The 12,623-nt window shown below is 46.1% G+C and overlaps 1 protein-coding gene across 1 annotated transcript in view; it reads left to right on the top strand.

The window, feature by feature from the left end:
• The window catches only part of itga4 (integrin alpha 4), a 135,275-nt gene that overhangs the window by 20,514 nt on the left and 102,138 nt on the right, over positions 1 to 12,623 (top strand). The window contains exons 8-9 of the mRNA XM_060040504.1: positions 3,090 to 3,175; positions 12,235 to 12,297. Of these exons, the coding sequence (XP_059896487.1) occupies positions 3,090 to 3,175; positions 12,235 to 12,297 (149 nt within the window). The remainder of the gene's footprint in view (positions 1 to 3,089; positions 3,176 to 12,234; positions 12,298 to 12,623) is intronic.

Below are 12,623 nucleotides of genomic sequence, written 5' to 3'. Positions count from 1 at the left end.
CTAGTTCTCCTATTGCTAGTTACCTGGCACTCGGGACAGGTTTTGCAATACTGCTGCACATCGATATAGAGCCCTGGCCAATAAAACCTGGCTGCAATCCTTTCATAGCTCTTGGCATTACTCAAGTGACCTGACCAAGGTATTTTATGCCCCATAGCTAACACCCGTTCTCTGAGCTGTTTAGGCACAACCAGTTGCGAAACCTCTCTCAAGCCCAGGTCAGTCCCAATGCCTCCTTTTCCACTTGTGCATATCTCTGCTCGGTTGGAGTGAGAGACCGCGACATGTAGGCTATTGGCCTCCACTCTTCGTCCCACTTTTGTAGTAGCACTCCTCCAAGCCCATATGATGATGCGTCTGCTGAAACCTTGCATTCTCTGTTAGGATCGTACATGGCTAGCACAGGTGGCGACGTCAATGCATTCTTCAGATCCTGAAATGCTTTGGCCTGCTCAATGTCCCACATCCAGCAGTTCTTTTTCGACAGGAGATCTCGCAGGGGTTTGTCCCTCTCCGACAGCTGCGGGATAAACTTGCCCAGCTGGTTCACCATGCCGAGAAAGGATCTTACTTCGCTCACTGTTGTCGGTTCCTGCATCCTCTTTACAGCCTCTGTCTTGACTGGGTCTAGGCTGATGCCGCTGGCAGAGACCACATGGCCTAGAAAGCTCACCTCTGACCTTGACAGGTCACATTTCTCAATGTTCAGGGTGATGCCTGCCTTTTGGATCTTCTCCAGCACAGCATGCAGGCGGTCGTCATGCTCTGCCTGTGTACGTCCCCACACCAGCACATCATCTATGTGGCACACCACACCCTCGAGCCCTTCTGTGACCTCTGTCACCATTCTGTTCTGGAAGTGCTCGGGAGCCGATGCTATCCCGAAAGGAAGACGCTTGAAGAAAAAGCGTCCAAAGGGTGTGATGAAGGTTGTCAATTTCACTGAATCATCTGTTAGGGGAATTTGCCAAAACCCCATATTCACATCCAGCTTACTAAAAATTCTGGCTCCAGCCAGCATTCCCAGTGTTTCTTCCACTGATGGCAGGATAAACTTCTCCCGACGTACTGACTCGTTCAGTTTAGTGAGATCAACACATATGCGTACAGCACCTGTTTTTTTTGGCACCACCACGATACCAGCACACCAGTCTGTCGACTCCTCAATCCTGCATATCACCCCGAGGTCTTCCATGCGGGACAGTTCCTGCTTGACTTTACCCATCAATGGCAATGGGATCCTCCTAGGTGTTTTGAGTGAGAACGGTTGAGCCCCTGGTTTCAGCTTTATGGCGTATGGCTGACGCATTTCTCCAAGTCCGCTGCATATTCTTGGGTAGGTTTGCTTTAATGTCTCCACAGTGACACTGTCCAGTCTGGCAACCAGCCCCAGCTTACAGCTCACGGATCTTCCCAGCAAGGCAGTGTGTAGATTACGTACAACATATACGTCCTCCATCTCTGCTTTCTTAACTCTCCTCAGCAGCAGCCTAACAACACCCACAACATCCAGTGGACTCTTACCTGGTCCCAAGAGTGGCTTTGTTGCTTTTCGGAGTATTGGTGGATTGTTCTTGAATATCTCCAGGAACACAGCGTGTGGCAAGACTGTGACGTCGGCACCTGTATCGATTTTGAACGTCACACTGCTGTCATGGATGCCTATGCTGACTGTCCATGGTTCACCATTTGCTGTGATGCTGCCAAGGAAGATTGCATCGCCCTCCTCTTCTTCAACTTTGTGCACAGATTTTGGCGCTCTGCGCACGCGACTGTAGTGACCCATTTTGCCACATGCATGGCATTTACTTTCATTTGCAGGACAATCTCGTGCAGGATGAGATGGAGTACTGCCACATTTGTAACACTGCGCTTTCCCTATGCTATTTCGGGCATTGTGTGGCTCATTTACGTGCTGAGGTTTGTTTGTAGCAGGCTTGCTGGTCTTGAGCATTCTGACCCTATCCACAGACTTAGCATCACTTGCCTGTGTTCTGGTGTCACCCCGCAGTGAAACTTGCTGCTTTTTGACCTCTTCGCTTTGGCGTGCCATTCTAACAGCTTTGTCCAAGGTAAGGTCTGCGTCCAGCTGCATGCGTTCGGACAGCCGGTTATCTAACAGTCCAACAACGAGTCTGTCTCGGATAAGCTCATCATGTAGCACACCGTAGCTGCAATGTTCTGCTAGCGCGTATAAAGCAGTGACAAACGAGTCTACTAGCTCTCCTTCTCTCTGTATGCGCATGTTAAACTTAGCACGCTCGTAAATTACGTTTTTCTTGACCACAAAGAAACTTTGAAAGCCATCACGTACCCCTTTGTAAGTGCTTTCCTGAATAGCCGTTAAAGTTAGCCCACGTAAGATGTCATCCGCTTCGTCCCCCATGCAGTATATCAATGTATTGACTTGGTTCTCTTCAGAGCTTGCATTTAGGTTACTTGCCAGGCGAAATCTTTCGAATCTCCGGATCCATTTATCCCACTCTTGCGGCTTTGAAAAGTCGAAGGATTCCGGTGGCTGGATATTAAATGTAGCGCATGGTCCCGTTGTTGCTGCCGTTGGCTGCCGACCTCTGCCGCTATCCTCTTCTCCGTCGCTCATCCTGACCTTCTCTTTCTTTAGTTCGCAGGTTTAAAATGGTCCTTTTCCGTGGCTTCTCCCTCACGCTAACTACAGGACTTCTGACACCATGTCGTGTTATTAAATAACTTGCGCGGAGTCCAACTGTAAAGCGTGAATGTTTATTTCACCACATGCCTCCATTACTGAACTCGCACTGCTCCTCCCCCCACTGACGTTCCACCTCTGACGTCATCCTACAGGTCTCCCAAACTCTACTTAAAACAGTTACACCACAACCATGTCCTCTGTGTTACCTAGGTTACCATGTCATTTGTGTTACCTTGGTTACCATATCCTGTTTGTTGCCTAGGTTACCATTTTCTTTGTGTTACCTAGGTTACCATGTCCTTTGTTTTACCTAATTTACCATGTCCTGTGTGTTACCTAGGTTACCATGTCCTGTTTTTTGCCTAGGTTACCATGTCCTTTGTGTTACCCAGTTGACCATGTCCTTTATGTTACCTAGGTTACTCTGTGGGTACAGGCCACTTCCTCCATCCTACTTCCACAGAGGTGGTGGGGGGGGCTCCAAAATACAGCCAGACAGGAAAGGTAGGTGTCTGTCTGTCTGCCTGTCGGTCTGGTGTTCTATCTGTCTTCCGGTCTGTCTACCCAGCTGTCTGGCTGCATGTTTGTATGATTTATGAGTGTTATTGTATGTAGTATTATATGTGTTATTGTATGTTGCATTGTATGTGGTATTATATGTAGTATTATATTTAAGCAATAGATCATGACAGGCTGTGGTATGTGCTCATAATACCACTATTAAGGGGCGTTGTCCGGCCCCGACGCGCAGCGGAGGGCCGGCGACCCCCTTCACAGTGGTATAATGAGCACATACCACCGACTGAAGTGATCTATTGCTTTTATACAACGGTTACTATTATGGCAAAACGAAAGTCATAGACACACTACATTTAAAAAGAAACCAAGAAAGTCAAAGTAGACGTTTTATTAAAGAATACAAAAAAGTAGTCCCTCCTGGCTGCCTTAAAAATGCACGACGGTCGCTATGCATCACACTTTAGCGTCCCTCCGAGAGAAGGCTCGGCTAGAGCGGTTCGCCGGCAATTTATCCTATGGAGCAGTTCACTCGCCGATTTTAGGCTTCAGTGAACTGTGCTATTGCTTTTATACAACTGTTAAAATTATGGCAAAATGACTCCACACACACACTAAAATACGGTTGTATTCTTTGACACTTTCCACTTCAAGGCGCGGAGTGATACTTTCACAAAATGATTGGGCGTCATAGCAGTTATGTATACGCTCATTATACAACAGTTATGAACCAATCAGATCGCTGGATTTAGGCCCCCCGTTCTATAATACCACTTATACAACGGGGGGCCTAAATCCAGCGATCTGATTGGTTCCTAACTGTTGTATAATGAGCGTATACATAACTGCTATGACGCCCGATCATTTTGTGAAAGTTTGCATATCACTCCGCGCCTGGAAGTAGAGCAAGACTCCGGGAGTGAGCAAGGCGATGGAGAGACGAAAGCTTAGGCACACGGCGAGGGAACTGCTCCATAGGATAAATTGCCGGCGAACCGCTCTAGCCGAGCCTTCTCTCGGAGGGACGCTGAAGTGTGGTGCATAGCGACCATCGTGCATTTTGAAGGCAGCCAGGAGGGACTACTTTTTTGTATTCTTTAATAAAACGGCTACTTTGACTTTCTTGGTTTCTTTTTAAATGTAGTGTGTCTATGACTTTCGTTTCGCCATAATAGTAACCGTTGTATAAAAGCAATAGATCACTTCAGTCGGTGGTATGTGCTCATTATACCACTGTGAAGGGGGTCGCCGGCCCTCCGCTGCGCGTCGGGGCCGGACAACGCCCCTTAACAGTGGTATATTGAGCACATACCACAGCCTGTCGTGATCTATTGCTTAATTGTATGCAGTATTATATGTGGTATTGTATGTAGTATTATAGGAGGTTTTGCCTTAGCCAGCCATGCTAGTAGACCGACATTTTAATGAATGTTACTAGTCACACATTGCAGAGAAACTGGACCCTAAGACTTCTACTACTTTCCCTGTTTCTAACTCTGTTTATAGTTGTACAAAGGGCTAGGAGTTCAGAGGCAAATGTTTTCTTTTAAATTGTTCCAATTCCTTAACAAAGTATTCATGTTAAGTCAGTGTTTGAGGGCATATTATTGTGGCTGTATTGTATTTGAAGAATATATATCATAACTACAATGAAACCTAGCGAGTAACAAAGTGTGAACCATAGCATTCTGCTCCAGATGTTACTATAGAAGGAGTAGGCTCTCTCCTCGTGCCTCTGCCAACTCCAGGCTTACGGACTGACTGTGTACTTGTATACATAGAGGTCTGTGTATCTGTGTACGTAGAGGTCTGTGTATCATTGTACGTAGAGGTCAGTGTATCAGGGCACGTAGAGGTCTGTATGTAGAGGACTGTATATCTGTGTGCGTAGAGGACTGTGTATCTGTGTACGTAGAGGTCTGTGTATCTGTGTACGTAGAGGTATGTGTATCTGTATGTAGAGGACTGTGTATCTGTGTATGGAGAGGTCTGTGTATCTGTGTACGTAGAGGTCTGTGTGTCTGTGTATGTAGAGGTCTGTGTATCTGTGTATGTAGAGGTCTGTGTATCTGTGTACGTAGAGGACTGTGTATCTGTGTGCATAGAGGTCTGTGTATCTGTGTACGTAAAGGTCTGTGTATCTGTGAATGTAGAGGTCTGTGTATCTGTGAATGTAGAGGTCCGTCTATGTTACGCGGCTCAGACGCAACAAAGAAACGGGGCAGGAGACAGCGCGGAAAGTCAATGTTTCTTAATTTAATTGACTCAAAAGCAATGAATCAGACAACAGATAAGGACATTCATGGTGCCAAGCACAAATCAAATCTCCCGCTCCCGCTTCCCGTCTCTCCAGGCCAGGCCCCCTTTTATCCCGTACACGGGGACACACCCCGTACGCGGGCACACCCCCATCCGGGAACATGCGGGTCCAGGCCTATTAGAGCAAAGGCAGACAAAACACGTAGCACACATACCACGACAACCGAAAGGCCAATGTGGCCGTAACACCCCCCCCCTTAAGAAGGAGCTTGCAGAGTATCAAAAGTCCCCACAATTACAAAACAACTACATTTCCGAACTTATCTCCAACTAAAACCCCTTTTCCTGGTAGGTGTTTTCCACTTTGTCCAAAACGTTGTCATCTGGGTTCTGGCTCGCGTCCACATGCAGCTTGAACGGCCTGTCCAAATGCGGCGCAGCCTAAACAGAAGAAGTTATTAGGAGAACTTTTACTTTCTCAAAAGCAGACTGGCATACCGGAGTCTTGTCGAACTTCACAGAGGACTTCAAAAAGATCTGTCAACGGCGCAACAACAGATGAGAAACTCTTGAATAAGACAAATTAACTCTGCACGCTTGTCCCCAGACAGGTGCTGCAGCAACTGGGGAAGCTGCTTCAAGGTCTCAGATTTATCTAAGCGGGCACGCAAGACGCCATCGTCAGGAACCCTGATCCCATCCTGTTCCTGTGCTTCCACCGAAGGATTTACAGGAGAAGTAGGCGCTAGAACACCCTCACTCAGAGCCACAGCACTAACAGCACCTCCTGCAGGCACGTTCGTACATTCATGATACGGCTTAAGCAAGTTGGCATGACATAGCTGCGAGCACTTTCTCCTGTCAGGAGTAGCCAGCAGATAATTAAGATCCGACACCTTTTTGGTCACTGTATACGGACCAGCAAACTTTGCCTGAAATGGTGAGGACAGGACCGGGAAAAGAGCGAGGACTTTATCCCCCACTTCAAACACACGACGCTTAGCTTTCTGATTGTAGCGCTGCTTCATCTTAGCCTGAGTGGCTGTCAGATTTTCCCGAGCTAGACGAACTGCCTCGTACAGACGTCTTTTAAAGCCATTAGCATAATCACTTAAGGTAAGTGGTGGCTCCTGGAGGCCTGCACCATCCTTAAGCACAGCTAAAGGACCACGCACTGAATGGCCAACGACAAGCTCATTAGGGCTAAACCCTGTGCTCTCCTGTACTACCTCCCTAGAGGCCAGCAGCAACCAAGGAAGGCCTTCTTCCCAGCCCCGTCCCAACTCCATACAGTAAGCACGAAGCAGAGACTTTAACGTCTGGTGGAAACGCTCAAGGGCTCCCTGGCACTGAGGGTGATAAGCAGAGGAAGTGTGATGCTTGATAAAAAGCTGACGCATGACCTGAGAAAACACACAAGACATAAAATTAGAACCTTGGTCAGTCTGAACGACTTTCGGAACACCAAAAATTGAGAAAAACTGGGAAAGAGCCTTCACAATGGACCTGGTGGTAATCGCATGCAATGGGTAGGCAGCAGGGTAACGAGTGGCCTGACACATGATGGTCAACAAATATTTACACCCAGTTTTCGACGAAGGCAAAGGCCCAACACAGTCCAACTGCAAGTACTCAAACGGAGCAGCCTCCACTGGTATTGGCTGCAAAGGCGCAGGCTGAACAACCTGGTTTGGCTTACCAGTCATCTGACAGATGTGGCAAGTCTTTATGGATGCAGCCACGTCTTTTTTCAATTTCGGCCAAAAAAAATGACGCATAATGCGGTCATACGTCTTTCTAACACCAGAGTGCCCCAACATGTCATGGGCAGTCTTCATGACTGCTCGTCTAGCGGTTTCAGGCACCACAACCTGTAACCATGGCTCACCCATCGAAGTGTCAGTGGACGGCGTCCATTTTCTCACAAGCAGACCATTTTTTACACAGTAGCCATGAGCCATGCTCTCAAACGTGTCAGCTGGGACAGCACGTTCAAACAATGAACAGAGAGACTGATCGGCAAGCTGTTCTTTAACTAGGTCTCCATACGAGAGATTCAATGGAAAATCTGGTAAGGCAAACCTAGTCTTCTCGGGAGGTACCTTGAGCTGCACGGCGTCCGCCGCAGCACGAGTAGCTGAGCGGGTCACGGCACAAGCTGCAAACACGTCAGGGAACTGCTCCGAATCAGCAGTCTCCGCTCTCAGCTGAGGAGAAGATACTACAGACACAGGATTACTCCGCCATACAGCTCCTCCCGCGTAATTATTCCCAAGAATCACGTGGACATCATCAACAGGGAGGGCAGGGCGAATTCCCAACTCAAGCTCCCCCTCAACCAACTCAGAAAACAACTTGACTCTATGTAATGGAACTTCAAAAGTAGTGAGGTCAATTCCCCGAACTAAAAGAGATCTTCCAGAACTTGAAGTGGGAGAAAATGGCAAAACAGACTCCATAATGAACGACTCTGACGCTCCTGTGTCACGGAGAATTTTAACTGGAACCAAATCATCACCTTCTTTTAAAGAAACAAAACCACTGGAAACGAACGGAGCGTAACTAGAATTCACTCCAGTAGGCTGCAACGAATCAACACTCGAGTCTGAAGGAGATACTGCCAACATGTCCGGCTTCACCTCAAAAAAACGCTCTTTTGATTTAACTTTTAGCACTGGACATGTCCACTTTGAATGACCAGTTGCATGACAGTACCGGCAACCCTGATCCGCGTCAGATCTACTCGAGCGATCTACTCCAGAAGCCTGATGTGACTGTGCACCAACGTTCACACTTCTATTGGTAGAAAAATCAACCTTGCGGACGTTAGATGAGCGCATATGAGCTTTGTGAGTCAACTCGTACTCATCTACCAACACCGCAGCGACAGACTCACTAGTTGCCTGCTTCTCCGCAACGTACGTTGCAACACACTCTGGCAATGTGTTCTTGAATTGCTCGAGGACAATTAAATCTATCAACTCCTCATAAGACTCAACCTTACAAGCAACACACCATCGCTGACATTGCAGACGCAACTCCCTTGCAAACTCAACGTTCGTCTGGTCCGAAAGTCGCCGCATATTCCTAAAGCGTTGACGATACGCCTCCGGAATTAATTCATATGCCCGCAACACCGAAGCTTTCACCAGGTCGTAATCACGGGCCTCTTCCACAGTTAAGGCAGAGAAAGCCCGCTGTGCCTTTCCTGTGAGACGGCTCTGGAGCAGAAGCGCACGGTGTGAACCAGGCCAGTCCTGTGTATCAGCCACACGCTCAAACAGAAGAAAAAATGTATCGACGTCTTTCTCATTAAAGCGAGGAAGCAAGTGTAGACTAGTTGCTATATCGAGCTTATGACCTGCTGCACCAGGTGACGTTATTTTCCCCTGCCGAATGAGATCCAAACGCTGAGCCTCAAGCTCCAGCTTTTTGTGTTCCAACGACCTCCGTGCGCGTTCATTCTCCTCAGTGAAGCGGAGCCTTTCGAACTGCAACTGCTGCAAAACTTTACTGTTATCCAGCTGCATCTGAAGCAACTCTTTCTGCTGCTCAAAAGACAGCATTGCCGCAGGTTTACGAGACGGACCTTCCTCTTCGTCTGCAAACGAAGGGTTTCTGAGGTCCTCAACTAAATCATCGAGAGGTTCTTCCTCATCCTCTTCGTCAGACTCGGGTCTAAAGTCGGGCGCGTCAATCAGACCCTTCGCGCACAACGCCAACTTCACCGAAAGTTTGACGTAACTTTTAAGCCGAGTGGAAGGAAGTTCGATGTTATAATGGGCAGCCAACTGCATTAACTGATCCTTAGTTAATGCATTGAAGACAGCCCTGGAGGGTTCCTCAACAAACTGTGCAACAAGTGACGTCATCCTTTTAGTGATTAACGCGTCACACCTGCTGATCAACGGAATCAGCCAAATCTCCACGCAGCCAAACAATGAAAACTAAACAGTGAAGCCCAGCGATAACGTAAGCAAAAAACCATTCCAATTTTAACCCAAATTGCAACTAAACGCGGATCTTCAAACAGGCCCGTGGTGGGATGAATTAAGCACCAAGCCCGGAGGTATCGCAAAACAACCAGAAAACTGGCGATTCCACCAATGCCTCGGAGTGCCCCCGAGACAAATGCTCTAGCCACAGGATCTGTTCAAAAATAAAAAACCACACGTCCCACAAAATACGCAAGCCCGAAAGGAATAGTTAATGGCCCCGCAAATAGATCGCTGAACTTACCCTCTCTCATTGTCCGACATTCCTGTGCCGAACAACGTAGCACGCAGCCTAATGCAACGCAGCTGCAGCCTGCAGGTAACACACACCTGTCTCACGGCAGAATTGCGAGTTTGGAACGAGCCCCCATTTGTTACGCGGCTCAGACGCAACAAAGAAACGGGGCAGGAGACAGCGCGGAAAGTCAATGTTTCTTAATTTAATTGACTCAAAAGCAATGAATCAAACAACAGATAAGGACATTCATGGTGCCAAGCACAAATCAAATCTCCCGCTCCCGCTTCCCGTCTCTCCAGGCCAGGCCCCCTTTTATCCTGTACACGGGGACACACCCCGTACGCGGGCACACCCCCATCCGGGAACATGCGGGTCCAGGCCTATTAGAGCAAAGGCAGACAAAACACGTAGCACACATACCACGACAACCGAAAGGCCAATGTGGCCGTAACAGTCTATCTGTGTACGTAGAGGTCTGTGTATCTTGGTGTATCTATGTACGTAGAGGTTAGTGTATCTCTGTGTATCGTTTACGTAGAGGTCTGTGTATCTCAGTGTATCGTGTACGTGGAGGTCCCGGAGCAGCTGTATCTGTTAAGGCATACTCATTTTTCTATTTTCACTGGCTCTTCCTGCGCTTGAGTGACGGACGAGTGGTCTTGAATTTTGCATAATTTCCAGCCCTGATCATATGTTATATTATATACTATACTAACTATTATATGTACAGTATCTATGTTATTATATTTTAGTGGATGTAGTATTATATGTGATACCATATGTAGTATTATATTTTGTATTAAACATAGTATTATATGTAGTATTATTAGTTATATTGCATGTAGTATTGTAGTATAAAATGTAGTAATATATGTGGTATCATAGGCAAGGCAAGGCAACTTTATTTATATACCACTTTTCATACACAAGGCAGACTTAAAGTGCTTCACATATAAACATTGTCATACAATAAAATAAAATAATAGATAAGTGAAAGAAAACATGCAAAAATATAGAAAATAAAGGCAAAGTTAAAAAAGCAATGTATTCAAGACTATATCAACAGTCTCTCTGGTACCCACGTCGGGACTCCAACCCGACCTAAAGGAACTTGGTCCTTGCTCTGGGACTCCAACCCAGATTCTAGGACTCTAACCCAGACAGGATTCAGGTCTCAAACCCTTCAAAGTTCATGAATCAGATCAACAGTCTCTCTGGTATCAGATCATGTATCTCTCTGATACCCACGTCGGGACTCCAACCCCACCAAAATGAATTTGGTCCTTTCTCTGGTATTCCAACCCAGATTCTGGGACTCCAACCCGGATTCTAGGACTTTAACCCAGACAGAACTCGGGTCTCAAACCCATATCCTTTCAACAGTCTCTCTGGTATCAGATTATGTATCTCTCTGGTAAAAATAGAAAATAAAGGCAAAGTTAAAAAAAGCATTTTAGTAATAAAATACAAAATAAAGGCAAAGTTTAAATAGCATTTTAGATTTCATATTTAGCAGAAAGCTAAAGCAAACATAAAAGTCTTCAGCCTTGTTTTAAAAGTGGTCAGAGTTGGGGCAAGTCTTTAATCCTCAGGGAGTTTATTCCAGCTATTTGTTGCATAGTAACTAAATCCTGCTTTCCCATGTTTCATGTTTACTCTGGGGATAATTAACAGATTGGTCTCAGAAGATCTCAGTGGTCTAGAAGACGTATGTAGTGGAAGCATATCAGTTAAATATTTTTGCCCAAGGGATTTATAGGTTAGCAACATGATTTTAAAATCAATTCTCTGATTTACAGGAAGCCAATGTAACAATTTAAGAATTGTTGTGATATGTTCAAATTTTTTGGTCTTTGTTAGAACTCTAGCAGCAGCATTCTGAACAAGCTGTAGTTGCCTTAGAGTTCTTTTGGGAGACCTGTAAGGAGACCATTGAGGTTATCAAGCTTACTAGTGATAAAGGCATGTACACGTTTTTGTAAGTCTTTGGTGGACATGAGCCCTCTAAGTCTTGCTACGTTTTTATGGTGATAATATGCTGATTTTGTAACTGATTTGATGTGACTGTCGAAATGTAAATCTGAATCCATGATAACCCCTAGATTTCTGGCTTTGATTGAGGTTTTCAGGGACAGAGAGTGAAGGTGTTGGGTTACTTTAAGTCTTTCAGTTTTAGCACCAAATACAATTATCTCGGTTTTGTCCTCATTTAGTTGATGGAAATTTCGGCACATCCAGTCTTTGACTTGCTCAATGCCCTAGCACAGCAGATCTATGGGCCAATAGTCAGTTGATGATAGCGATACATAGATTTGCATGTCATCAGCATAGCAATGATGATCAATATTGTTATTTTGCATGATTTGCCCTAGTGGGAGCATGGAGATGTTGAATGAAGAGGGTCGAAGATTGAACCTTGTGGGACTCCACATGTCACGTTGGTTGATTCTGATACAAAGTCGCCAATGGAAACAAAGTAGTATCATATCATAGTAGTATTGTAGTATTATTATATGTAGTGATATATATATATATATGTGTGTGTTGTTTTCCAGGTGTTCATCTTCACAGTGGATGACAACATGCTGAGGATCCTCACAGTGATCTCTGGAGTTAAGGTATCCTATCCTTTATCTCTTTATCTATAGTTAAGGTATCCTCTCCTTTATCTCTTTATCTATTAGAGTTAAGGTATCCGACCCTTTAACTCTCTATATATATGTATATATATATACATATATATATCAGAGTTAGTGGGGGGAGGGAGGGGGGGAGTGAAGCAGGTGTCGGAGAGGGATGGAGGGAGTGAAGCAGGTGTGGATGGAGGGAGGGAGGGAAGCAGGTGTGGTGGGAGGGAGGGAGGGAGTGAAGCAGGTGTGGAGGGAGGAAGTGAAGCAGATTTGGATGGAGGAAGGGAGTGACACAGATGTGGATGGAGGGAGGG

Source organism: Gadus macrocephalus, chromosome 20, assembly GCF_031168955.1.
Source record: "Gadus macrocephalus chromosome 20, ASM3116895v1".
Taxonomy (NCBI): Eukaryota; Metazoa; Chordata; class Actinopteri; order Gadiformes; family Gadidae; genus Gadus; species Gadus macrocephalus.
Note: the sequence above shows the minus strand (reverse complement) of the source record. Positions and strands in the feature narration are given on the sequence as shown.